This window comes from Gopherus evgoodei, chromosome 8 (assembly GCF_007399415.2).
Source record: "Gopherus evgoodei ecotype Sinaloan lineage chromosome 8, rGopEvg1_v1.p, whole genome shotgun sequence".
In the NCBI taxonomy this organism is placed as follows: domain Eukaryota; kingdom Metazoa; phylum Chordata; order Testudines; family Testudinidae; genus Gopherus; species Gopherus evgoodei.
Window position 1 is genome coordinate 2098811 of NC_044329.1, and position 26576 is coordinate 2125386.

A 26576-nucleotide genomic window follows, 5' to 3' on the forward strand; every position below is an offset into this window, starting at 1 on the left:
TCAAAAAAGCAAACAGAATGTTAGGAATCATTAGGAAAGGGATAGATAATAGGACAGAAAATATCATATTGCCTCTATGTAAATCCATGGTACGCCCACACCTTGAATACTGTGTGCAGATGTGGTCACCTCATCTCAAAAAAGTTACAATGGAATTGGAAAAGGTTCAGAAAAGGGCAACAAAAATGAAGAGAGATTTATAATACTTGGACTTTACAGTCTGGAAAAGAGACGGCTATGGGGAGATATGATTGAGGTCTATAAAATCATGACTGGTGTAGAGAAAGTAGATAAGGAAGTGTTGTTTACTACTTCTCATAACACAAGAACTAGGGGTCACCAAATGAAATTAATAGGCAGCAGGTTTAAACAAATAAAAGGAAGTATATCTTTACTCAACACAGAGTCAACCTGTGGAGTTCCTTGCAAGAGGATGTTGTGAAGGCCAAGACCATAACAGGGTTCAAAAAAGAACTAGATAAATTCCTGGAGGATAGGTCCATCAATGGCTGTTAGCCAGGATGGTCAGGGATGGTGTCCCTAGTCTCCATTTGCCAGAAGCTGGGAATGGGCGACAGGGGATGGATCACTTGATGATTCCCTGTTCTGTTCATTCCCTCTGGGGAACCTGGCACTGGCCACTGTCAGAAGACAGGAGACTGGGCTAGATGCACCTTTGGTCTGACCCAGTCTGGCCGCTCTTATGTTCTTAATTTTAGCACAGACTTAAATGAGTTATTAGTTTTGCACTCTCAGTTTTGTGGGTACAAAGAACTGCAGGTGCAGTTCCACACCTGTAATTAGTTGTTGGCACAATCATAGAGTCATAGGACTATAAGGGACCTCAAGAGGTCATCTAGTCCATTCCCTTGCACTCCTGGCAGGACTAAGTAGACCATCCCTGACAGGTGATTGTTTAACTTTCTCTTAAAAATTTCCAGTGATGGAGATTCCACAACCTCTTTGGGCAATTTATTCCAGTACTTAACCACCCTGACAGGAACTGGGTATCTGGGTGCTGGAGACAGGAGAACTTCTGAAGCTGTTTTCAGTTTAGTCTGCAGCTTTGGAGGACAGGGTTCGGACCTGGGTCTGTGTTTGCAGCAGGCTAGCTTGTCTGGCTTAACAAGGCAGGATTCTGAAGTCCCAAGCTGGCAGGGAAAATGGGCTCAGAAGTAGTCTCAGCACATCAGGTGGCAGTCTCAAGGGGTCTCTGTGACTGAACCCATCGCAGCCTCATTTAACTGTCTGGAGAGTGAAGAATAATGGAAAACTCATTAGATCTTGAGTTGTGATTTCAATCTAGCAAGTTTCAATAGCGTCTGGGTATCTCAGACAGAATACCAGTCTGAGGGAATGGTCCTTCCTCCCAGCGCAGCATTCCTTGCTCTCCCACAGGAGAAAAGGAGAGAGTATGCTGTGTGTCCATAACTTGTAAATTCTGTTTATAGAATATCCTAAATCTACTGATGCCCAGTCCTGTGCTTTCACTGCAAGACCCTCCTTCCTCATTAGGGCCCAGAGAAATATTCATTCTATCCCTCCTCTCTGCCAGGCAATGAACCCTCAGTTCCCCTTTCTTCAGATCCCCAGGGAGCAATTTGCACACCTAGCCCATTGTCCTTAGCAGATAGCAGTTGGAGCCTGGAGTAGTTTGCAGATAAACATTTCCTTGTCCGTCACTGAGCAGGAAGCATTCCTTAGCACTTGGGGGCAGCCCCACCACCAGCCACTGCTGCTCCCCAGCTCCAAAAACGACTGCAGAGGATGTTTTCACAATCACAGTGGCTGGTATATATGTGTGGGTGTGAGCTCGGTTGGTGTGCATTGTTAAGGTACACGCAACTCTAACAGACTGAACACTGGGCCGGCCAGCCACCTCCACATGAAAATCGCAGGTGTCTTTGTCCTCCTCACTCTGGCACTTCCGTGCTGCTTCTCAGGTGAGTTGCTTTCACTGTAGCTGGTAGAAAGTCCTGTGCGACGCTCTGAACACTGGAAATCACCACTGATAAAGGCAAAGGCTCAGTGTCACCAGGGTATTCAATTATATTATTCATTAACCATCACTGACATCCTGGCAGCCTTTGCAAGGCACAGGCCGGAAACCAAGTAGTTACCAGTCTTAATGGGCCCTGGTCCCTTGATAAGGATTGGGAAGTTAGTAGAACTGGAGAAGCGGCTCAGTCTAATGGGATCCAATTTCTTCTTAAGAGCTATTACTGCCAACCCCGGACAGATGACTCCCTGCACTGTAATGTCCCTGAGTTGTGCCCATTGACCTAGTGGTGGGGAAACTCTGGTACTTGCACTTTGAAAGGAAATTCCAGCAGCATAAGCAGCTTTCCATGATTGGAGGGGACGGAGGAAGTGGGGATGGTGCTGGCTCTGTAGGCTCCCAGGGGCATTGTGGGGTAGCACTGGGTCTGGCTGCTCCGACAGTCACTGTCCCCGATGGGGTAGGCAGAGTAAAGGAATGCCATCCCAGTTAGCGCACACTGCTCAGGAGGCCTCTCCGTGATCCAGACCTCCCTGGCAGGCTGTTTCAGGGCGAGGAAGATGAGCAAGCTGGGGAGGAGGACACTTGAAGCCAGGCTGTCAGGGGAGTTGAAGGGCCTGGGAAGCAGGACAAAGGTGCAAATATCCAAAGATCAGCAAACACCTCAAACTCCCCATGTCATTTCCACTGAGCAGGGCAAAGCATGGGGCAATTCCAATGAAAGTCTGTGGGGGGAAACTCCTGGGGCCGGATTTTGCTCTTCAGTCCCACGGTCTGTGCAGTTACCCAGCTGTCAATGAGAGCAGAGCCTGGCTCTCTGGAGGTTTCTCCCACAGGAGGGGTGACCTGCTCCTCAGATTTCTGACATGCCAATACTTTTTTGAAATGTCTTGTTTGAAATGCATTTTGTTTGCTGATCAATAAGACCTATGATATCTGCTACACTAAATCATCAAAAGTTCTTTTGCTATTCACTAATCTAGCTCCCTCCAGAGCCACTAGCACAGGAAACGTTCTGTCTGTCTGGGCATTTTATGCCACAGTCATCACAATGCTAGCTTGTCTGTCATTCCCTAATATTTCCCAAGTTAGAAAACTCAATTCAGTTATTCTGCGAACCAGTTAGCACATGATATGTAATTATCTCAGTCATTCTGCATCCTTTTATATTTCTGCTTCTGCTTTGGTTCCAGTATTGCTAGCCAAAATAGGAATCAGGTTAGTCCAGTTCTTTCTGCTCATTTCTTGTCACTTTATTCCAGGGGTTCGCAACCTTTCAGAAGTGCTGTGCCGAGTCTTCATTTTCACTCTAATTTAAGGTTTGGCACGCCAGTAATCCATGAACGTTTTTAGGAGGTCTCTTTCTACAAGTCTATAATATATAACTAAACTATTGTTGTATGTAAAGTAAATAAGGTTTTAAAAATGTTTAAGAAGCTTCATTTAAAATTAAATGAAAAAGCAGAGCCCCCCAAACTGGTGGCCAGGATCCGGGCAGTGGGAGTGCCCCTGAAAATCAGCTCGTGTGCCTCCTTCGGCACACGTGCCATTGGTTGCCTACCCCTGCTTTATTTTGATGTTTTATTATGGATAAATGGTTCCTAACAACATTGTTCCCAAGATTTAGGTGTTGGAAAAATCAATGGCAAAAGGAAAATTGCTTCAAGCCCTTATGGTTAAGAGTCAGGCATAGCAAAAACCAGAGCCACTTCAGTAATACAGCACATAGAGAGTAAACCCCTGAGATTCAGACTGTCATGCTGATTTTACTGGCTGAGGATCTGGCCCCTGGTTTCCAGACAGCCAGACTAAACAACTCCAGACATCCTTGCATGATGTGGCATAGTCTGTGGTTAGATTGTGTGAGATACAGACAGCAACATGGCAGCTAAACGGTGCTGAACAAATATTGTGCAAAGGTGTGCTTGTGCAGCATTAAAAGAGCTTTGACTTGCCCTATGTTCTTAGTGAAGTTTCCCAAGACAAGGGTAGCTTTGCCCCCTAGTGCATATGTCCAGAGCACATTTCATCACATGATTTTGCAAACCTGCGCAATATGACATATTGTGCAGCAAATGCTACAGGGTAAGGTACTGGAAAGGAAATGCATTTTGTAAAATACACACAGTTTACAAAGTAGACTGGAGTGCAGCACTTTGTAAGTCACTTGCTGACTGTGCTGTGTTATGTTATCATATTGTCTAGAAGCACTGTCAGAAATATTGGCATTGGAATATTATAGGCTGGCGATGTACGGCCATGCAATCATCGCTATTATTTCAAACCTGCTTTTATTTCCAGACATCTCAAAAGCATATGTCTTCTCTGAGGGGTGTGAGTCTCTTGCAACTTTGAAATTTTAAAATGAGGAGGGTTGAGTTTTCCAAGAGCAAATAAAGTGTTTGAAAAATTTCTTATTGGGTGAAAAATGCTTATTTTTACCTTCTGAGAACTTAAATGAGCTGTACAGGTTTCTATGAAACTTTCAAAAACTAAACAATTCCTTTCTGCTGTGAGATCGGCCATGAAAAAGTCAGTTGCCAAAGGTATTTTATTTAGAAACGTATTACACACCTGAAAATAAGGGGTTGGAGTGAAAATGATACCAAAAATGTAGACATCGTAGAATTCAGAAATGGAGGGTACTTTCACAGCCACAATTAGCTGGGATGGCTCTCCCAGTATCTACCTCACATCTTCACTTAACCCTCCAGAAGTTGCCACATAATGGTGTTGAGCTCCTAGCGCTCCAGGATGCAGATCTAATACTCAGTAATGCTCAGTATGGAATATCTCTGTCCCGACGACTGCTGTGTCCCAGATTACTTGGTGCTACTTATGGAGTGAATAGATTTAGGGTGAAAAATGTTGAAATTTTTCAATGTAATGACCCATCTGTGCAAGTCACGGGCTTCTCCTCCCCATGGCACGTATGGGCAGTGCTAACCCGTATCAACACCCGACATGGAAAATGCCCATATTCACTCCATAGATGGAAAGTGAGGGAGCAACAAACTGCGACTATGACGTAGTGCTAACTGCTGGACACAACACAGATGAATGCCCACTCCATGCTCATCCTGGAGATGTCACAGCCATTCACATGCTATGGACTAGACAAGAGACCTTAAGAGGCAACTGTAGTCACACTGTTGCTTTTCCTGTTCCAGTATTGCCATACAAAAGAAGAATGCTAAAAAAGGACGTATTTTGCAAAAGTGCTTCCCATTTTCCACCAGCTCTAATAGCAAGACACATAACTGTGGAACTTAACAGCCACATCTGGCTGTGTGAGAATTCACACAGCGCTGACACAGCTCCCAGCATGCACTGGACTCAGTGAAACACCTGGGATGGCTTCTCACAGCACGCACTCTCCTTCAGGCGACCTGAATTGCTGGTCAGGAATCTGGAGGGGACATCTTGAAGACATGATGCTGACCACAGCAAGGAATGGTTGTAAGGGAGTCTCCCATGCCTGACGATTGCTGCATTGTCCTTTCCTATCAACCCCGAAGAACGGGAGAAGACTCCTGCTGACCACCTCCCCATTCAGACTGCAGCAAACTATTGTAGATGTAGGCCCCAAGTGACTTATCCTCTATGATAGAGAGAAGAGTCCAGATGAGGAATGTAGGGGCAGGACGATTACTCCCTACAATAAAGGCCATACTCATTTTATTTGATTGCTTCTGCAGCTTGACTGCATCCAGTACAACCAAGAACCGTTTGTGTATGATGGCGAGTTACTATGCCCAGAAGTGGTTATCTTTGTCTGCGACACGGATGGTGTCACCTACTGGCATGAATGCGAGATCTGTAGGCTAATCTACACCTCCCTCCTCAGGGCCGAGCTGCAAACAGATTTTGCAGGAAGCATTTTTCTCAAAGAAGGAGAATAATGGGCTAGTTTTCCTTAGAATCACAGCCTCTCACTATCCCCTGAGATCCTCCCACATCCCTCAACACCCTTGCAGAGCCCCTCACAACACTTCACCGGGGTGCACTCTCCAAAAAGAGCCAGACTACACATCCCAGCATGTCCAGTTCAGACAGATGAGGCAGCTTTATCGGGGGGAATGAGCACCACTTAGCCAATACTAATTGCTCAGGGATGCTGGTACCAGCGGGTAGTTGGCAGCAAATATTCCCTACCAGATAGATCCCTTCCCTATTGGATGTACAGGGATTTTTGATTAAACATGTTGGTAGTTTCTGAACAATGTACTGAAGTGAACTGATCTCCTATAGCAATCAGTGGTTTTCACTAACAGCTCTCTCTTTTTCTAGAAAAGGAGTTGATGTTAACAAAGAACATGAGGGTACGTGTGGGGTAAATCCAGTTTTTATTAATTAGATAGATTTTAAGGCCAGAAGGGACCATCATGATCAACTAGTCAGACCCCTGCACATCGCAGGCCACCGAACCTGGCCCACCCACTCCTGCAATAGACCCCTAACCTCCGGCTGAGTTACTGACATCCTCAAATCTTGATTTAAAGACTTCAAGTTACTGATAATCTGCCATTTACACCAGTTTAAACCTGCAAGTGACCTGTGTCCCAAGCTGCAGAGGAAACTGAACCCTCCCCATACCCTTCCACCACCAGGGTTTCTGCCAATCTGACCTTAGGGAAAATTCCTTCCCAACCCCCAAGATGGCTCTCAGATAGATCCTAAGCATGTGGGCAAGACCCACCAGCCCAGATACCTTTGTTTCTTTCAATTTTGGCACAGAAAAGACAGAAGGATGTTCCAATCCTAGGCTTCCTTGCCATCATAATTCATCACACATAGTCCAACCTGAACTCAAATACTAGCAGCAAATTGACAACCATTCTCCCCGTAAAAGAAGCCAGTCTTCAAACGAACAATTTCCCCATCTCAGTCCCTAAAAAAACCTAATCCCCTAAATAAAAATCAAAAGTGTTCTGAGGATGGCTCTGTCTTATGCTCAGTGCTCAGGAGTGAGTGTGGGCTACCTAACGGCTATATATGTTTTTTCTTCTCAGATGTCCACGTTGGTGCCTTTCTCTCCAACTGAGGTTATAGACCCAGAAACATAGACTGGAATGGTTCTTTCAGCTCTGTGTCCATGGAAACATTGATATCACTCATTCTGGCAGAGTAGACCAGGAAATCTGTACCTCACTTTCCTCAAGATGGGAGAAAGATGATACCTGGCTGACCTGCTGACATACACAGCGTATTCACCTCCCTGCACATTTCTTCAGCTTTGAGGTCTTTCCAGTTGGTTCTAAAATTAGAGGAAATCCTTCCCAAGAAATCCCAGGGTCATCGCCTTACCATCATCCAAACTGTATCCCAAAGTGAACCTCAGTCACTGTAAAACTACTCACTCATGGTCCCATAGAGTGAGGGCTGGAGATCATTGTAATGATAGTCATTGCAAATGTTTTCACTTTTACCTCCACTAATTATCTGGGAATCATTTTCTCTGGGGTGTGATTGAAGGGTGATGAACAGCCCTATAGGAGAATTAGGTATTATTATCATTACGCATTGATTTTAAGACAGAAGGGGCCACTGTCCATGTCTGCTCTGACCTCTTCTTAGCACAAGCCATAAAAAGTCACCCAGGAAATCCTGTAGTGGAGGGAATTTCTCCTGCCTGGATTTAGTCCCCAAACGGTGGTCAGCTCACCCTGTTGGGTTGTTGTATCAGGACGCTATGCTACCCTACACCCTGCAGGCTCCGCCCACTGGCACAGGCTGCCTGGCTCTCTCAGAGACTTGCATAATGCCTGTCCCTCAGCTGCTGAATGGTTTAGACACTCAGACTAGCGCACTTGGCTTGCCTGTCTGGGTAGATGCAATCACAAGACGATATACTCCCTACCCTGAAACACTGGTGTCTTACTGGGCCGGAGTCAGCCTTGGATGAAGTGTCTTAGCCTCAAAAATAAAAATCATAAAACCCTTTGTGATTATTTTTTGGCTTCCTGTTTCATGAATGCAAGTCCTTTCCAGCGAGCTCAGGAGAGATAATGCCAGAGACTGATATTTCCAACAAAACTACAGATAAAAGGACCAAACCCAGAACAGGTTCCTCACTCTGACTCAGGCAAAACTCTCGCTGGAGCCAGTGAGTCAAAGGCTGAAGTCTTTACCCAGCAGCTAGACTCATTCTGCCCTTTCAGGGTACGTCTGCACTGCCGAGTGAGGTGCATTTGCAGTTCGGGTTGACACTCCCCTGCTGGCATGGCCAGGGGCGGTTCCAGGCACCAGCACGCCCAGTGCATGCCTGGGGCGGCAAGCCACAGGGGGTGCTCTGCCGGTCACCGCGAGGGCAGCAAGCAGGTTGCCTTCGGCAGCATGCCTGCAGAGGGTCCGCTGGTCCCGTGGCTTTGGCAGACCTCCTGCAGGCTGCCGCCGAATCCGCGGGACCGGGGACCTCCCACAGGCAAGCCACAGAAGACAGCCTGCCTGCTGTGTTTGGGGCAGCAAAATACCTACAGCAGCCCCTGGGCATGGCTAAAAGTAGCAGGATAGAATGCGGCACAGTCTTTAGCAGGGGCTGTCCCTGCCCCCCAGGACCCTAGGTACGTACCCGCATTGCTAGTAGGTGTTGAAGCCTGTCCTGCCCCACCTACACTGTCATTATTAGCAACGGGATAGACTCCTGTGGGTATGCTACCCACGCCGCAGTCACCCCTCTGATTGCCATGGGACACCCGCAGTGACCAGCAATGATAACCTGCCCACCTAGGTCAAGCGTCAGCAGCATCTCCCAGGATAATAAGAAAGATGTTTCCGATTTTCTGTTTAAAACCTCAGGGTCCCTTTAATTCACTCTCTACCCATTTGCAGGTGGGATGTAGTCTCTAAAGACGAAATAGGCTGTATTGTCTCTCGTTTGCCTACATGACCTCCTTAGTACAAAGGATCTCTTGTATGCTGTTTCTATATTTGCTTTTCAGTCTTCATGGCAGTACATGTGACATTTAATTATGGCTTATTCTGTTGCAAGAGCCCTACCCTCATCATTAGCACTTTAAGGAAGCTTATACTTGACTCATAGACTTCAAGGCTGGATGAGACCATCATAATCATCTAGTCTGAGCTCCCACACATCGCAGGCCACAGAATCTCACCCACCCACGCCTGCAGTGGGTCCACAACCTCTGGCTGATTTATTGACATCCTCAAATCGTCATTTAAGGACCTGATGTTACAGAAAATCTAGCTCAAACCAGTAAGTAACTTGTGCCCCACAGTGCAAAGGAAGGCAAAACCTCCCAGGTTCCCTGCCAATCTGATGTGGGGAAAAATGCCTTCCCAACCCCAGATATGGTGATCAGTTCAACCCTGAGCATGTGGGGGAGACCCATTAGCCAGACACCTGAGAAAGAATTCTCTGTAGTAGCCCATCTAGTGTCCCAACTCCAGCTGTTGGAAATACAGCAGAACCCCATTTATCCAATCTAATGAGACTCATGGCTAGACAGGATAATCAAAAAATTGCATAATCCAGAGAATGGGACAGCGCTAGGCTGCATCGCCATCTAGTGGCCACAAGAGAGATTGGCCACTTCTGGACCCGGAATCCTGATTGTTCAGTTAATACAGAGAGCCAGAAAATGGAGGGTTGGATAAATGGAGTTCTACTGTATTTCCTAATAGAAGTTGTGTCCTATGCCATTGTAGGCAACCTCGGTAAGCATCCCCTCCATAAACTTCTCAAATTCAGTCTTGAAACAAGACCGTTCCCCTTGGAAGGCTGTTTCAGAATTTCACTCCTCTGATTATTAGAAAATTGCATATTCTTTGGCACAGAATTCACCCCACCAAACATATGTTAAACTGTACGCATTGTTTTCAAACCCAGACTTCCAGCTGAGGTCCTATCTGACCATCTGTCAGTGAGAAACTAGCACTGCACGAAAACCCTGGAGAGGATGCGGAAGGACAGTATGGCAAGTCCCCAAACCTCCCTAAGTGTCTGTAGAATGCGTGGGTAATCTGCAGAGGTCCAGCTTCAGGCCTCTTTAAAGTCCCATGTAAACCCTATATTTGTCACCCCAAACAACTGATTCAAAAGCTGCTGCACCCTGGAATATCTTACAACATACATAATGCAGTATGCAATCTGAATACCAGTGAATGTAACAACTTAACGGCTAGGCCCATCCACATTACCAGGTTCCTCCCTGCAATTTCATAGCTTCCACTGCACACACAATGTGCTCATTGTCCAGAAAAAGCAAAGGGCTGACTGTACAGCAAGCACCTTTGTTAACAAGCTGGGTGCCACCTGTATGCTTATTGCATTCTCCTGGGCATCTCGCTGATAAGAAAATATTCTTTACAGCTCAGTACAAGCCTCAATACAAATCCGCCAGCTTCCAGAGCAAACAATGACTTTAGGGTGATGATGTCAGAGTCAAGGTTGGGGACACCCGCACATTATATATACAGTGAGCGCTGGCAGTGGAGTCTGAGAAACATCATCTTCTCGGCAGAGCACCTACAGACTTGACTCTCACGCAACCATCACCTCCACCATGAAGATAAGAGGTGTCTTTGGGCTGCTCGGTCTGGCGCTTTTCAGCTATTTTTCCGGTGAGTTAATTTTGTTGTAGGCTATGTAACGCCCTTGGGCAGATATCTCTAGCCCTCTTGAAGCCAAGCCTATGTATGGATGAAGTCAGTGATATATGCACATCCTTGAAGAGGTATCCCTGAGCTAGTGGTTTGTGCTGGGAAAAGTTCCAAGACAGTGGGGTTGGCATGGGATTTCTCCTTCGATGAAATTCATTCCTGTGCAGAGAGCTCCTACAAGATCTCTATACCACCTCAGTCCTACTTGAACCTATAGGATGTTACCAGGACTCCTGAGTCACAGCGGCGAAGTTCACATTGAATTTCATCATTAAGAAGCAACTAAAAACTCTGTTTTTATTTAAAAAACTCAAAAAATTCCAGCCATGAACATTATCTGATGTTTGCTCAGAGAAGATGTAATATTATCTGTGGCCATCAATACAGCAAAGAACAGTTGGTTTCCAGGGTTAAGATAGTGTATTTGGTTGTTTAGGATTAATGTTTCCTAATGGATGTTTATCAAAGATGCTGCTTTGTTTTTATCTTTTTTGTCTCTGCTTTTTGTTTCAGGTGTTGCCACTGAGGCAGGTCAGGTGAGTTTCAGATCTTCTTTGTCATTTTCCCCTGATCCCTAGGTCAATCACAGATAGGTACATATGGAAAAACACTAAAGAGCAATGAAAGAATAGAGGTGCCTCAAAAAGTGAAATGACACCCTTGCCGTAGAATTGAGACAATGAATCTCTGGGAGTTGGAGCCATTGTTTCCACATGGGTGCAACTGATAAACATACACAATAACTACTAATAATATAGGGTGAAATTTACCCTAGCATGGAGGGCCAATGCAAGGCCAATGTACCCCTTAAAGCCCACTTAAGCCCTAGTGCAGAGGGGTCAATTTCATCCATAAGGCATTTGTCAAGGTGCCTTGTTAATATAATATACTCCATGTGCTTTTCAGTTCAAATACAATTCCATAATAGTGGCACATGTGATCAAGTATTCCTTACATTTTGTTTTAAAAGCTACACAAAATTTCAGCCATCTGAATGTAATTAAAGGAGTTCAGTGAATAAAAGTGACTGATTCCAAGAAAATCTCTTCATTTTCTAGTTTCTAATTTTCCACCGCAGAATACATTTTACCTGAATGTTTTGGCTATGTGAGAATATTTGCTGCATGAGGGTGATAGCCATCATAGACACCTACACAAATCTATAGGTGGTGATTTTCAAAAGAGCCTAAGGAGGTTTTCTCCCAAAACCTGCAGGAGGCATAGGCAGTTCCTTAGTCACCCCCAGCTTTAACTTAGGGCTCTGGTAGGGTTTAGTCCTTCAAAACCCATGACTGGGTTTTCCCCATGGTTATGCATTCATCTATATGAGATCCAGAACCATCACCCAGACTGGGCAGATCAGCCCTTTTTTTATACAGCTCAGGTCTTTGATCCTCGCTGTCTGTAACAGGTAATCAGCAGACAATGACCCTCTCCTTGGGGCATAATTTCAGAAGGCTGTATTTTTGCATAACCAGAGTTGGGGAATTTGCATTAATGTCTCCCTGTGGCTTCCCCAGGAAATCCATTTCACTCTTATCATCCCCAAAGTCCATCCTTGTCTGACACATTTTCCATACAGTCTTTAGAACTCCCAGGTCTTACATCTGGCACATCTGCCCCCAGAGACGTTACATACAATCCTGGCCCACAACAACACAGAAACTTAATACAATAATGTCTTTGAAGGATATGGCAGGAAACTGAGATCTGAAATCCTGGCCTATATTTTGGCTCAATCTTTACTGTCTGCCGGAAGGCGACCAGTGTCAGCATAAAGACAACACAGAGAACATGCTACATGCTGAACTTGCAGCTTGGCAAAATTTTTCAACTGAAACATTTTTTGCTAAAAAATGCAGATTCAGGACACAAACATTCAATGACCTTGTGTCTGCTTTGTTGAATTTTTTATTTAAAAAAAATCAGAAAAAAATCAGAACATTTCATTCCAACATTTTTTGAGCAAAATATTTTCAGCTTGAAATGGCTTTTTGCTTCAAATATCCCTCTAATTGTATTTTTTTAAACGTCAAATATGTTTTAAAATGCTTAAAATCAAAACAAAATATTTAGTTCCCTTTTCCATTTTCTAAAAATGTTGAAGATTTGGGAGTTTGAGCCAAACTGAAGCTATATACAGGTATAAGAGCTCTGTGAAGCTTGAAAGCTGTTCCTTGCAACTCATCTCCCCTTTTCACTAATATATAACTTTTTGAAATGACCAACGAACCAGAAAAAAAATCATTATTCACCCTGCTGTAGTGAGATCTCCTTCCCCTCCAGAGCAGGAGAGATTGAGAAATCTAGAACAATTGTCAGAGCATTATGATTGGAAAACAATATCATAACCTGAAGTCCAGTTTCAGAGTGGTAGCCGTGTTAGTCTTTATCAGCAAAAAGAATGAGGAGTCCTTGGGGCATCTTAGAGACTAACAAATTTATTTGGGCATAAGCCTCATTCTTTTTGCTGAACCAGTCTGGTGTTCTGTTTCCTTTACTGGCAAAATTACAATGCGGGATCCCTCCCAGGGAGAGGAAGTGAAAAGAGGGGATGGGCTGAGAGGAACAAGCTTTCAAGCTTCACAGAGCCCTTCTTCAGGTCTGGACATTGTTCTGATAGGGCAGCTGGATCACAATGAAGATAGCTTGGAAAGGGCTGTGAGAATCCCCCTCTCCCCACCACTCCCATGGTATCCACTGCCCTCTCCTTCCCCTCCATAGCAGGAGATCTAGAGGAACCTAGGACAATTATTACCCCTTCCCATCCCGTTCAGGATGGGGGGAAACATTCTCGTATGTCCTATAAGTCTCTGTTAAAGGAACTACAAGGGGGAGGCCCATGCAAAGAGATGGGGGAGGACCACAATGCAAAATGGATACATAGAAAAGCACAGAGCTATCAGGTGTAATGTTGTAGTAAAAGGACACACCCAAATGACATTGTTGCTTTTGCAGCCTCTTTGCAGTCTCTACAAAGTGCTTCCCAAAAGACTAGTTCCTTGTCCCAGGATGTGGCAGTGATGGCGTCACATACTCCAATGAGTGTTTGTTCTGCAGAGAAATCTTGTAAGTTCTTAAGTAACTTCTTCTGATTAACAAAAGCAGCAAAGCTGCACAGAAAAGCCCATAGGATATTAGGAAACACTATTTCACTAGGACGGTGGTGAAGCACTGGAATGGGTTCCCTAGGAAGGTGGTGGAATCTCCATCCCTAGAGGTTTTTAAGGCCCGATTTGACAAAGCCCTGGCTGGGATGATTTAGTTGGGGTTGGTCCTGCTCTGAGCAGGGGGTTGGACTAGATGACCTCCTGAGGTCCCTTCCAACCCTGATGGCTATGATTCTATAAGCACCACTGGGATGGGGATGGACGAGATGGCTTGATGTGATTCTGTGACTCACTGATCGGGGGTTCCAACCAGAGATCACTTGGGAGCTATCTGATTTAAAGGAGTTTGGTTAATTGTGTCAGCATCGTAGAACTGAAGAGTGAGTGTAATGAGTCAGATTTCTGTAAAGTGCTCACAAACTAACCTCTCTCACACACACTCTTTTCTCTTTCTCTCTCAAGTCGTGGCAACAACATTGTCAAAAAGCATGATGGAAGATGTGTTCAGGTATAGCCAAATATCTGCTCTGTTCGTTGTTATAATCTACTTCCTGATACATTAGCAATGGCTTGTCCTCATGATAGAGTCAGTATGAATGTGTAACCCACACACCTCCTGGGTGTGGTGTACTGTCCCCTCTAGTGGCAACAAGACCCACTTAGAGGTTAATGAGTCTGCTACAGCCTTAGTTAAGGGGCATGTGGCTTTTATTTCATGCAGTAGAGGCTCATGCATTTAGCTCCAAAGGTCCCAGGTTAAATTAATAGGCAGCAGGTTTAAAACAAACAAAAGGAAGTATTTCTTCACACAATGCACAGTCAACCTGTGGAACTCCTTGCCAGAGGATGTTGTGAAGGCCAAGACCATAACAAGGTTCAAAAAAGAACTAGATAAATTCCTGGAGGATAGGTCCATCAATGGCTATTAGCCAGGAATAGTGTCCCTAGCCTCTGTTTGCCAGAAGCTGGGAATGGATTGCTTGATGATTCCCTGTTCTGTTCATTCCCTCTGGGACACCTGACATTGGCCACTGTCAGAAGACAGGATACTGGGCTAGATGAACCTTTGGTCTGACCCAGTAGGGCCATTCTTATGTTCTTATAGAATCATAGACTATTAGGGTTAGAAGGGACCTCAGGAGGTCATCTAGTCCAACCCCCTGCTCCAAGCAGGACCATCCCCAGATTTTTACCCCAGTTCCCTTAATGGCCCCCTCAGGGATTGAACTCACAACCCTGGGTTTAGTAGGCCAATGCTCAAACCCCTGAGCTATCCCTCCCCCCCCAGGTTCGATGGCTGGGGTCTGTCGGTGTTACAAATGCACTAGCAACAGAACTGGGAGCAACAAGAATTTCCATTTTGCAGGAAATTCTGTAGTTTTGAAATGTGTTTTTGTTCCAAACTGGAATGAAAACAAAGAATTTAGAAATTTCCCATAAAATAAAATTTTCCAAGAACTCCCACAACATTGTTTCAGGTCAATTAAAACATTTTGTTTCAATTTTGAGGTTTGATTTTCTATTTTATTCTAGTATATAATAGAATATAAACTTTGAAACAAAATGTCATTCTAAACAAAAAATCCCAACCTGAAGTTTCAGTAATTTTTGCCTTGAATGGTACACTCTGCTCACACCAGAACTGTACACCTTATTACTGGGGATTGTATCTTGCATGTGATATTAAGACTACTGACTTCAGCTTTGCCTTTCACACAGTCTTTTCTGCTTCCTCCAATTGGCCTTGTTCTCCTTTACTTGTACCTCCTCCCGCAGACAGGGGAGAGAGACAGCAAGTCAGTTACAATCTGATCCCTAGAAGGAGAGGGAGGGTATAGGTCAGTGGTTCTCAAACGTTTGTACTTGTGACCCCTTTCACATAGCAAGACAGAGTGTGACCCCCCCCTTAAATATATAAAAAAGTATTTTTAATTTATAACACTATTATATATGCTGGAGGCAAAGCGGGGTTTGGGGTGGAGGGTGACAGCTCGTGACCCCCCAGGTAATAACCTCGCAACCCCCTGAGTTTGAGAACCCCTGGTATAGGTTGAAAATGTTGCCTTGTGACTGTTGCAGGTTGACTGCACTGGCTACGTGAAAACACCCACAGGTCAGGAAGCTGCCTGCACCCTGGAGTACAGCCCGATCTGTGGCACTAACGGCGTTACCTATGGCAACAAGTGTGCTTTTTGCTCTGCTGTCGCGTAAGTGCCACAAGAGCTTCTGGGCCATTAAAGTGATGTGTGGACATTTAGATAATCATGCTGGTTCCCAGAGTGTGCCGAGGTGATCGAATTCCTGACAGGCAGCCCAGTGTTCAGCCACTCTAACCTTGCTCTCTTTCTGAAGGAATGGAGCAGACATTGACCAGAACAATGATGAAGAATGTCCCCAGGTAAAGGCCAGACATCAGCCTTATTCACTGTTTATAGATGGCATAAATTAAATTCGTGCATCAGCCTGGCCACCTGAAGGAAAATAGCTGTGATGTGTTGATATTGCTTCCATCACAGCTGGGCTACAAGGCTGGGAATATGATAGGAGACACACGTTAAGAGTAGCCCAGAGCTGTAGAATGTTACGGGGTAACCCCTGGGACTCTAACACACCCTTCCGTGTGCAGACAAAAACTCCAAACCCACAAACACTGGGATTGGCTGGTATCGGCTGATCCTCCAACTGGGAAAATGGGCTTTGCCGCAGATGTTGTCTCACCCCCTCCTGCACAAAGAAAGCTGGCGAGTCAGTTATTATCAGAGGCATTGATTAGCAATGAGCAATAATTCCTTGGTCCTCCCCAGTCTGATTTGCAAGGTCTCTTCCTCCTTTCTCAAAACCTTCTTCTGCTGCATACCAACCCCAACCATGAACTGGCCCAGGGACGATGGTCAGGCTTAGGGGCAGCTGGGGAAAGTAGCTATTTATGTAAGGAGTCAGTTTGTTTCTCTTCTCCACTTTCCCCATCTTTGCTTGACAAAGCCCTGGCTGGGATGATTTAGTTGGGGATTGGTCCTGCTTTGAGCAAGGGGTTGAGCTAGATGACCTCCTGAGGTCCCTTCCAACCCTGATATTCTATGATTCTATGACCTGTCCTCCATGAAATTATCTAGTTCCTTTCTGAACCCCGTTATTGTCTTAACCTTCACAATATCCTCTGGCAAGGAGTTCCACAGGTTGACTGCGTGTTGTGTGAAGAAAGACTTCCTTTTGTTTGTTTGGGCATTACAGCATGCTGATGTTTGTCCTGCATCCCCCCAACTCTGCTTGCATTCCAGAGCACCCCAATCATCCCTCACAAATCTAGCATCCTCTTGAAACCTGGTTCTCTCTCTTCAGGTCCACCTGCATTCTACATAACCCCCTAGCTGAGACAAACACTGCAGCTGCTTAGCCCAGATGAGTCTCATTTCTCTTCTGCTTCCATTAGAATTCAGTCCAGGTCCCCAGTTACTGACGCACGGTCCTCCTGGGCCCCTCACCTGTTGAGGTTTAAACTGGGTTTGTAGAAGAAGCATTGACAAGTTATCAGTCCCTTTCCAAACCCCTCACACTGGCTGGCATGAAATGACTGTCACAAGCAGCAAGGAAAAGGGACCAAGCATCAGAGAAGTGCTCTGTATTTTAGCTGGTTAGCAGAGTAATGGGGAGGCTATTCCTCCATGGCTACTCCTTGCTAATCAATCTCTCTCTCGTCTCTCCAGAATAAGTAACAGAAAACGTCACCTCAAGCAGTATGGAGAATGCCGAATCCCCAGTGGTGCCGAGCTGAGAGTGGCCCTTTTGCTTGCACTTTCTGCTAGCAGAGCCCTGCAATGAAATACGTTCTCCCTTCACCCCAGGCTCTGGCAGCTCACAGGGCTTCTTGGTCTCTCTGTTGGCTGGATCAATAAAGTAAACTCAGCAGCATTCTTTGCCTCAGTTTGTTCTTTGGGCCAGGTGTTATGGCCTCCAGGGTCCTGGCCCTTAGGTACCGTATGACTGTAATAAACATGATTAGTAAAACTAACACCTGGGGGTGGGGAGGAAGGGGAATGGGATGCAAGGGAGGATGCCAGTAACTCAGCCGGAGGTTAGGGGCTATGACAGGAGTGGGTGGGTGAGGTTCTGTGGCCTGAGATGTGCAGGAGATCAGACTAGATGAGACGCTGGTCTCTTCGGGGCTTGGAATCCCAGTCTGTCTGCATGAGAACAGAAAGTGTAACGGCAGGAACATGCACTAGGTGGCCTCTTACCAGAGTTCATACAGCAACTCGCCTTCCGCTTTGATGTAAACCAGGGGTTCTCAAACTGGGGGTCCCGAGCTGTCAGCCTCCACCCCCAAACCCCACGTCGCCTCCAGCATTTGTTCTAGTGTTCAATATATTAAAAAGTGTTTTTAATGTCTAAGCGGGGGACGGGAGGGAGTCGCACTCAGAGGCTCGCTGTGTGAAAGGGGTCACCAGTACAAATGTTTGAGAACCACTGATATAAATCATAGGCACAGACAGTGTTGGTGCTCCGGGGCTGGAGCACCCACAGGGGGGAAAATGGTGGATGCTACACCTTCCCAGTGCCTCCCACCTGTTGCAATCAGCTGTTTCAAGTTGTGCAGGAGGCTCTTGGGGGGAATGGGGAGAAGCAAGGATGCAGCATGCTCGGGGGAAGGGGTGGAATTGGATGGGAAGAGGGGGGTGGGGATGGGGCCTTGGAAGAGGGGGTGGAGTGGGGCCAGGGCCTCGAGCAGAGCCAGGGATCAAGCACCCCCCGGCACATTGTAAAGTTGGCACCTGTGATATAAACTGTTTCTAAAACTGTAGTTTCTCCTCCCCGCCCCTGGCTTGTGGGGGTTAACTGTAGCCCGTAGATGTCGGGCTTTTTGCTGAACCGATGCCTGTGTCTTACAGTGGCACTCCAGGATGCGGCTGTGAGTCGTGTGTACCTTGTACCATTTTGCCCAACTGGGAGTGTGAAAACAATGAAAACATCTGTCGGTGAGCGTGTGTGACAGAGGCAGTGGCATGAATTTTGACCTGCATGAGTGAGAGTGACACGTATCAACCTGCCATCTCTGTGCGCTCAAGTCGGCTAAAGAGCATGCAAAGCAAAGAACCCCCTCCCCCATCCCCCAGGAGGTAACAAATGTGACATTCTATATGATTTTATGAAAATATGCTAACGTAACTGGAATACGCTTCATGCAAAAGATCTCTTGTAGGGTATTATTACAAAGCTTATAATCTACTGAGTGTGGTCATCCTATTTGTATAAATGTATCACTTGTATCTGAAACGAGAAATATGAAATGTAACTCTGAGGGCCTATTGTAATTATGCAAAGGGTGGGCCATTAATGGTGGTTTGGAATCTTAATGATTCCCATCAACCAAGACAATTGTCTGCAGATGGCTGTGTTTACCTGTAAGTCTTCCTGTATACGTGTGTGCTGGCAAGTGGGTAATGAAGTCTTACAGTGACATATGATCATGTCACCTGAACTGGAATCCATCTTTAACCTGGTGTCTTTCCATTGAGAAGGAGGGGTGGAACCCAGAGAGGGACAAAGAATTCCCGCGTTATGCAAAAGATATACAAGTAGGTGGAACAGAACAAAGGGGGCAGCCATCATGAGGCATCCCCTAGCTACCACCTGAGCTGCAACAAGGGCTGTACCAGGGGAAAGGATTGTGCCCAGATTAGGAAGGCATCCAGTCTGTGAAAGAGACTTATTGAAACATCTTTCAGGGTGAGATTTTATCTGTACTCAGTTTTGTTACTGTATTAGGCTTAGATTTGCATGTTTTATTTTATTTTGCTTGGTAACTCACTTTATTCTGTCTGTTACTACTTGGAACCACTTAAATCCTACTTTCTGTATTTTATAAAATCACTTTTTATGTATTAATTAACTTAGAGTATGTATTAATACCTGGGGGAGCAAACAGCTGTGTATAGCTCTCTATCACTGTTATAGAAGGCAAACAATTTATGAGTTTACCCTGTATAAGCTTTATACAGGGTAAACCAGATTTATTTGGGTTTAGACCCCATTGGGAGTTGGACATCTGAGTGTTAAAGACAGGAACGCTTCTGTAAACTGCTTTCAGTTAAGCCTGCAGCGTTGGGGCACGTGGTTCAGACCCTGGGTCTGTGCTGGAGCAGAAGGGAGTGTCTGGCTCAGCACGACAGGGTGCTGGGGTCCCGAACTGGCTGGGAAAGCAGGGGCAGAAGTAATCTTGGCCCAGCATTTGGCAGTTCCCGAGGGGGTTTATGTGATTCAACCCATCACAACAACATCCTGCCTGGTCTGATGCCTTCTCACCTCTCTTTCCTTTCTCCACCTTCCGCTCACTTGCTGTGCAGCGGATGCATGCCCTGGAGAGGCCAATCTGGGACTTCCAATCCCCCTTCCTGGCCTTGCTTACTCCATTCCTTGGCATAGCAACAGTCCAACCTCCTCTCTCCGTGGGCTAGGCTGCTGTCTCCCTCCTTCCAGAATTAAAACCACGCAATTTTCAGTAGAAGGCCTAGTAACTCGGCATTCCCCATATTTCCAGTTTATCAATAATTCAATGCAATATAAAATGTGGTTTTGGGAGCAGTCATACCCTTCCTTTACCCCGGGTGATGGGAACAGATAGAGCTGTCATGTCAGAATGGACAGAAGGAGCCATTGCCAGTGGGGGAAATGAGGAATCGGTGTCTGCTCAGGGCTCTGCTGCCAGCATCCCGCAGGCTGCTTGGGAAAGCACTATACCGTGCTCTGCCTCGTGTGCTTGGCAGCACCATCACCAAGTCTACAGGGGAGAGGTGGGCTGTGGGTTACCATGGCTCCTGATCGGCTAACAGGGGTGTAGCTTCCTTGGGGAAGAGTGGAGACAGGAGCATGGCAGGGACCTCTCTCCAACTGTGAATCATGTTGGATCTGTGAATCTGAATCGCAAACCTGCCACTCTGGGGGTGCCCCCACTGACTCTGCTGTGTCACAGGTTTTGAGGGAGGCAGGCATCCAGTTCAATGTTTGCCCGTGGCCCCATGCAGCCTGCGAGAGGCTCAGGGAAGAGCAGTGCGTGAGTCAGCAGAGCGGTGGTGCACGGGCTCCCAGCTAGTCTGTGCAGGTTACACGGCTGTGCCACCACAAGGCAGTTCAGAGACCTGTGCTACCATCGTCCATGTGACTGGCTGACTCTGTAGGGACTTGCCTACAGCGTGGTAAGAACTCAGGGCCAGACATACTTCAGTGGGGCTACACCCATTTCCCCCGCTGAGAGTCTGGCCCTCAATCGTCAAACCTTCCCTCTCAGGTCAGAAGCTCCCAAACAAGTTAGGGAGTTTGGAATATTTACCCCAGAGCAAAGCAGCCAGTGGCCAGTTCCAGATGCTGCTGGGAAAGGTGAAAAAAAACATCATTCAGCTGGCAAGACTTGGTTGGTCCTTAGTCTAGTCCTCCACTCAGCCCATGCAGGATTGTTCCCTAGGGCACATTTCTTAATGTTCTGCTCAATCCAGGCATGCTCCATTATAGGATAAACGCTGACCCGGGTATGTTGTAAGGAACTGAGCTGCTCAGATGCCATGGTGATGGGTGACCTAGAAGGACAGAACACATGGCTGCTGTAGTTTTCCTCAAGTATGCGAGTGTCTTAATGCAAATATTCCCCTTGTTTACCTCCTATTGTCCTCATGTAATGTCTTGTTTCATAGACATTATCACAACACACTCAACAAACATCACGTGTGATTGACACTAGGGTAATTTACCAGTCCTAGCCAGCTCCACTTTGATGACATTTTTATAGGCTTTGGTAAAGCTTCCTCTGCCACTGTCCAGCGTCTCTCCAAATGTTTAAGAGGCATCTGCACTGGCAGAGGAGTAATAATTACATTTCAAAAGACTTAACCAACCCAGTTTTTTTTAATCTGCACCGAAACCAGATGCATTTCAAACCTGTCTTGGATTTTTTTAGGGAATGTTTGTGTTATGAGGCACTCTTCACTCCAGCTTCTACCCCCAAATCCCATTGGGCGGGATCATGGACTGACCTATGTTTGAGCAGCTCTCTGCTTTATTGTAAGAAGACCTGACTGGTGCTAAGGAAACAAAAAAAACCTTTTATCCTCACGCAGATAGTTATACTAACGACTTAGCGCCAATATTATTTGTCAGTGTACAACACCATTACCTGGTAGTTCAAAGGTGGCTTAGCAGTTTACATGTGACATATTTAACTGTGACTTACTCTATGGTAAATACTCTGCCCTTATTTTAGGAGTGCTGGCATCTGAGGTTTGGATCCAGCCCACCTCTGATTTCAGTGGCAGGTTTATACACTGTGAAATCCTTTCCCCGTCATTGTAATTCTTGGAGGGCTTTCAGAGCTGTTAGCAATGGTGGCACTGCATGAACCACTTCCCATTCTTGGTTGAAGTGACCTGACAATAGCTCTTCCTTGCTAATGTGATTCTTCTAACCGCTTGTATCCAAAGGCACCATGTGACAATACAGGTGCCAGGAACCAAGACTAGATCTCACTCTGCTATGTCCTTACGCAAGAAGCCCCATTGTCTTCAATAAAACTGTCTGTCTGAGACGGGCAAATGAAATCGATACATAACATTTCTTGTCTCAAAAGACTTTTTATCCCCTTTGGACAGATGGGCAAACTGAATGTCTGTGCTGGGTCCCAGGTTACACGGAGAGTAAGTGCCCAGCTCATCTGATTCTCCAGCAGGTGCCTTCATGCTGACACTTAAGGTAGGACTGGGCCAGGATGTGCTCTCATGTTTTAGAACAACTGAAAAACAAAGTATAGCTCTAGTTTAAATAGCTGAAGGAGGAGCATCATGTCACTTTACGCTGCCTCTCTCCACCCCAGCTGAACAAATGTAGTCTTGACTTCCAAAATAGAAAGGGTGCACCAAATAACTGGTTTCACACCCACTCCATTCTCCTGGTGTGAGTCACTTCCTACATGTCCCTGAAGAGCCAGCATGCTGCTCTGCAAAACCCCACTGCGGGTACTCAGGAAGGGCCCCCATAGCAGGACAATTACCAGCCTCCCTTCTGAGTCACTGCTTTGAAAGTTCTCCCTTGTGAGAATCCTGTGATTATTGGAGAAAGGGAGATTACCATTGGTGGAGCCATTTACAAGCCGTAGCCTGTGACTTGCATACTTAACCCTGTTCTCAGGGTTTGATGTGGATAGGGCAACATTCCTAACGCCTGGAATGGAGCCTCATAAATGGCAGCTGGTTCCTAGGGCCAATGATTACTTGAGAAACCTTGAGAAACGAGAGGGAGAAAGTTTTCATAATGCAAGTGAGGAATGTGAAAGTGCCCGTGTATATATAAAGAGATGGAGAGGCAGGTACATAAGCACTCTCTGTGGGTTTATTGCTGAGAGAGCATTTACTGAGCAGCCTGCTGGCCTTGCATTAAACAGCCATGAAGACAACAGGTTTCTTTGTGCTACTTGGCCTGTCTCTTTTCTTCTTCTTCTCTGGTGAGTAACTCTTCCTGCCGCTTGTACATAGCCCTGGCTAACATTTCTAGCCCTAGGGAGCCTTGATTACTGGATATCAGGGGTGAGATAAAATTGAAACTGAGCAAATAATGCAACACGAATTTCTGCTAATATAGGCTGTGCATGGACAAAGAGAGGGGAAAGGCATGGAATAAGGGATTGATCATGGCTTATTCACCCAGCTCAAAGTGAAACTTAATCAGGGCAGAGATCTACTAGATCCAGAGGAGGAGGACACCAGAAGGCCCTGTGCTCTTATACAAGCCAAACAGGCATCTAAGGGCACCACTGATGAGTCTCGTCACTCTCCACCTGTGACATTTTATGCAAAGTATTTCTTGAGCTAATTTCCAAAAGATTTGCACAGAGACATAAACTGCAGTTTATGGTCAACCCAGCCTGTGGTGTTCAGTGATCAGCTGGGACTTACGCTGCTCTCCAGAGCTCTGCTTTATTCTGTGTCCAGCTGGCCCAACATGACAACAAGGCTGTCACCATGCCCTGCCCAGTCTCTGTCTCTGGGAAGCTCAGCCCTTAAAGCACAGGCCCCAGTACCACACAGCCTGCCCAAAGCAGCAGTGATAAAACATAGATAGGCATAAAAATTGCTAGCGCAGGTTGGATTGGGTGGATGGGTAACTGAGATTTCTGAGGGGAGTGGGCTAGGATTTCTAGGGAGTGCTGAGTGGGTGGTGGAGAAGCAGGGATGGATATTTAGGGGGCAGTTGGGTGGGGAGGGGAGGTAGTATGGCTGCCTGGCTGGTACCTGCAGAACAGGGGCACCAGTGGCTCCTGGAAGCCAGGAGTGACTGGCTGGATGTCTGAGGCTCCAGCCAAGCTGCCTGTGCCAAGCATGGGTGTCATGAGATGCTGAGTCCTTGGCAGCCAGGGGAGGAGGGGTGTTAGGGCAGTGCCGTGTCATGCCAGCACAATAGTGTTCTGGTACTTCTGATTGCCAAGCCGCTGTCTCTCCGTCTGTAGTGGAGAGCTGGGTCTAGGGGTTGGGGGGGTCTTCCTGGGGACAGGAGAACCCCCCAGAGTCCAGATCTGGGCTCAGTGCCATCCCTCCTTCCGGAGCAGAGAGCAGCCGTATCTCCTGCTCACACCGGGCACCTTCCAGCCAGGCTGAGCCCCTTCCACGGGGACCTGCTCCTCTGGGTACAGAAACCCCGAGGGGGCGGGGTGAGCCTACACTGCATCGTCCGCCCCAAAGAAGCATCCCGCAGCTGAGTTCTCCGGGGCCGGCAGCCGGGAGCAGCCTGGGGCTACCTTCCCTCCAGAGGGAATGGGGACCCTCCAGATGCCCCTTACAGAGCCCACCTGCCCTCTCTCCAGGCACCCTCCATTCCCCCTCCTCTAACTGACCATGAGTCCCTCTCCCCACCAATCACAGACCCACCTGCCCCCCCAACAACCAAAATGCCCTCTGCCCTCTCCCTACCCAACACCCCCTTGCTCTCTCCTGTGCCCTCCTCACCTACTCCAGCCCCTCTTGGCATCGTCCCTGCTCCCCCAGGCACCCCTCCCTGCCCCCCCAGCTCTCACCTCCTCAGCCCTGCCTTCCCCAGTGTTGCTGACATAACGATTCTGTCACAAGATCCAGCCAAAGTCGCCCAATTTCATTACAAGCAGCAGTTTCATGACGTGTCGCAGCAAAGCTGGAAGACGCTCAAGCAGGCCCAAAAGTCACCAGAGCTAACAACAAAATCGCTAACCTGGCAACAGTGGGGAAGCAGCAGTGAGAGGCGATGGTGGCCCTGTCTCGTGGGAGGCAAAACTGGAGCCTCCCTGAGTCCAAGCCCTTCTTTTATGCAGGTTCAAGCACCAAGTACGTGACCTGGGCCCCCAAGATCCTACATTAACCTACCCCCCAGCTGGGAGGTTCCTCCTTAAACCCATTGCAATGTCCCCCAGCTGAAAATAAGGATTCAGGTCTAGAGTTTGACTGCAGGCTGTCTGGGGCTGAGGAAACAGAAAGGGGATTGATTGTTTGTTGAGGCTGATGGAAACAGACAGCTGCTATGGTTCCTCCTGGCTGGCTCAGGGAGAATCTAAGCACAGCGAGTCCTGCTCAGTATCCCTGCACAGGGTTTCCCTGTGTCCTGACCCGGATGAAGCAGCCATGGGATGAACTGCTGGCTACAGGACTGACCAGGAGTCTAAAGCTGACCACCTGGACTGGCTAATTTTCCATCCCCCTACAAGGAACCTTGTCTCCGCTCCAGGCACTCAGAAGCCACAGACAGCACCAGCCATCTTCAGTCATTCAGACTTACTGCCACCTAAAATGCTCACAGAGCTTCAAATATATTTTTTAATTTCCCTTTTAACCTTTGCCTGCTGAGTGCTGCTGCAATCATTGTCTTGCCACAGGGGTTAGCTAGCACCCCAAGGAGTTTGCTGAATGTACCCATGATGCAATGCAACAGCTGAGTGGTTATAATAAGTCACTTAATATTTTTGGTCAATTAACAAAATACTGTACAACAATTCCAATCACTGACTGACTAACTCTCCCCTCCCCCCACACGCAGTCTGTACTGCAGGAGATCATATTAAGAAAAATACTGTAATTTCAAGATTTTTGTAAATTAACTCAGCTTCTCTCAGATACTTGGTGGCTTTGTAAAATCTTGTCTCTCTGTGTTTTTGTTTCAGATGTGGCCAGTAAAGACAGGAGCCAGGTTAGTGCAACTGTTTCTGCTTCTGACTTTGCACTTTCTCCCAGTTCCGGAGACATGGCTTTGTAAGGAAAAGCTCAGCCCTTGGAAAACCTAAAAAAAAGAGGGAACCGATGGGTGCTTCCAGGATCCCCCAGCGCTCATGGCAATGTAGCCTTGTGTATGGGATGCAATTATATAGCTGGGCTGGGGGACACAGGCAGGCCCGCAAGATGGCCTGTCCATGTGATGAGACCTGAGCAGGCTCAGCACACCACAGTGTCAGCAGAATGTACTCCTGAGCAGTCACGCTGCTCCTTTTCACTCTAGCCCCACTGCCCAGTCTTCTCCCAGGAGAGCGACACTGCTGAGAGGTACTACAACAGCTATTTATGGCCCAAGAGCAGAGTCAAATACCGGAACGTGACCAAAGCCAGACCAGCTGTACAATGTGATTAGAATCCAATTGACTCACTGTCATGTTGGAGACATTCACAAACTCTAATTCGCTTGTCCATCCGGTGGGAAGGTACCGAGAGTTATGTTATACCGATTTCGGTCTTAACCTTTCCTAATAAATGGAAGCTGCATGACTTGAGCTTGTTCACCCAGTTTCTGAATGCCTCGGAAAGGTCGGCGCACTCACCTGGGCCAGTCTGGCTCTGATTCGCAGGGAGCTAGCC

At 46.8% G+C, this 26576-nt stretch overlaps 1 protein-coding gene across 1 annotated transcript in view; it reads left to right on the forward strand.

Moving 5' to 3' along the window:
• The window catches only part of LOC115656112 (ovoinhibitor-like), a 44106-nt gene that overhangs the window by 16316 nt on the left and 1214 nt on the right, over positions 1–26576 (forward strand). Inside the window, exons 10-15 of the mRNA XM_030572416.1 lie at positions 5698–5818; positions 11135–11157; positions 13620–13690; positions 14194–14239; positions 15811–15938; positions 16084–16129. Of these exons, the coding sequence (XP_030428276.1) occupies positions 5698–5818; positions 11135–11157; positions 13620–13690; positions 14194–14239; positions 15811–15938; positions 16084–16129 (435 nt within the window). The remainder of the gene's footprint in view (positions 1–5697; positions 5819–11134; positions 11158–13619; positions 13691–14193; positions 14240–15810; positions 15939–16083; positions 16130–26576) is intronic.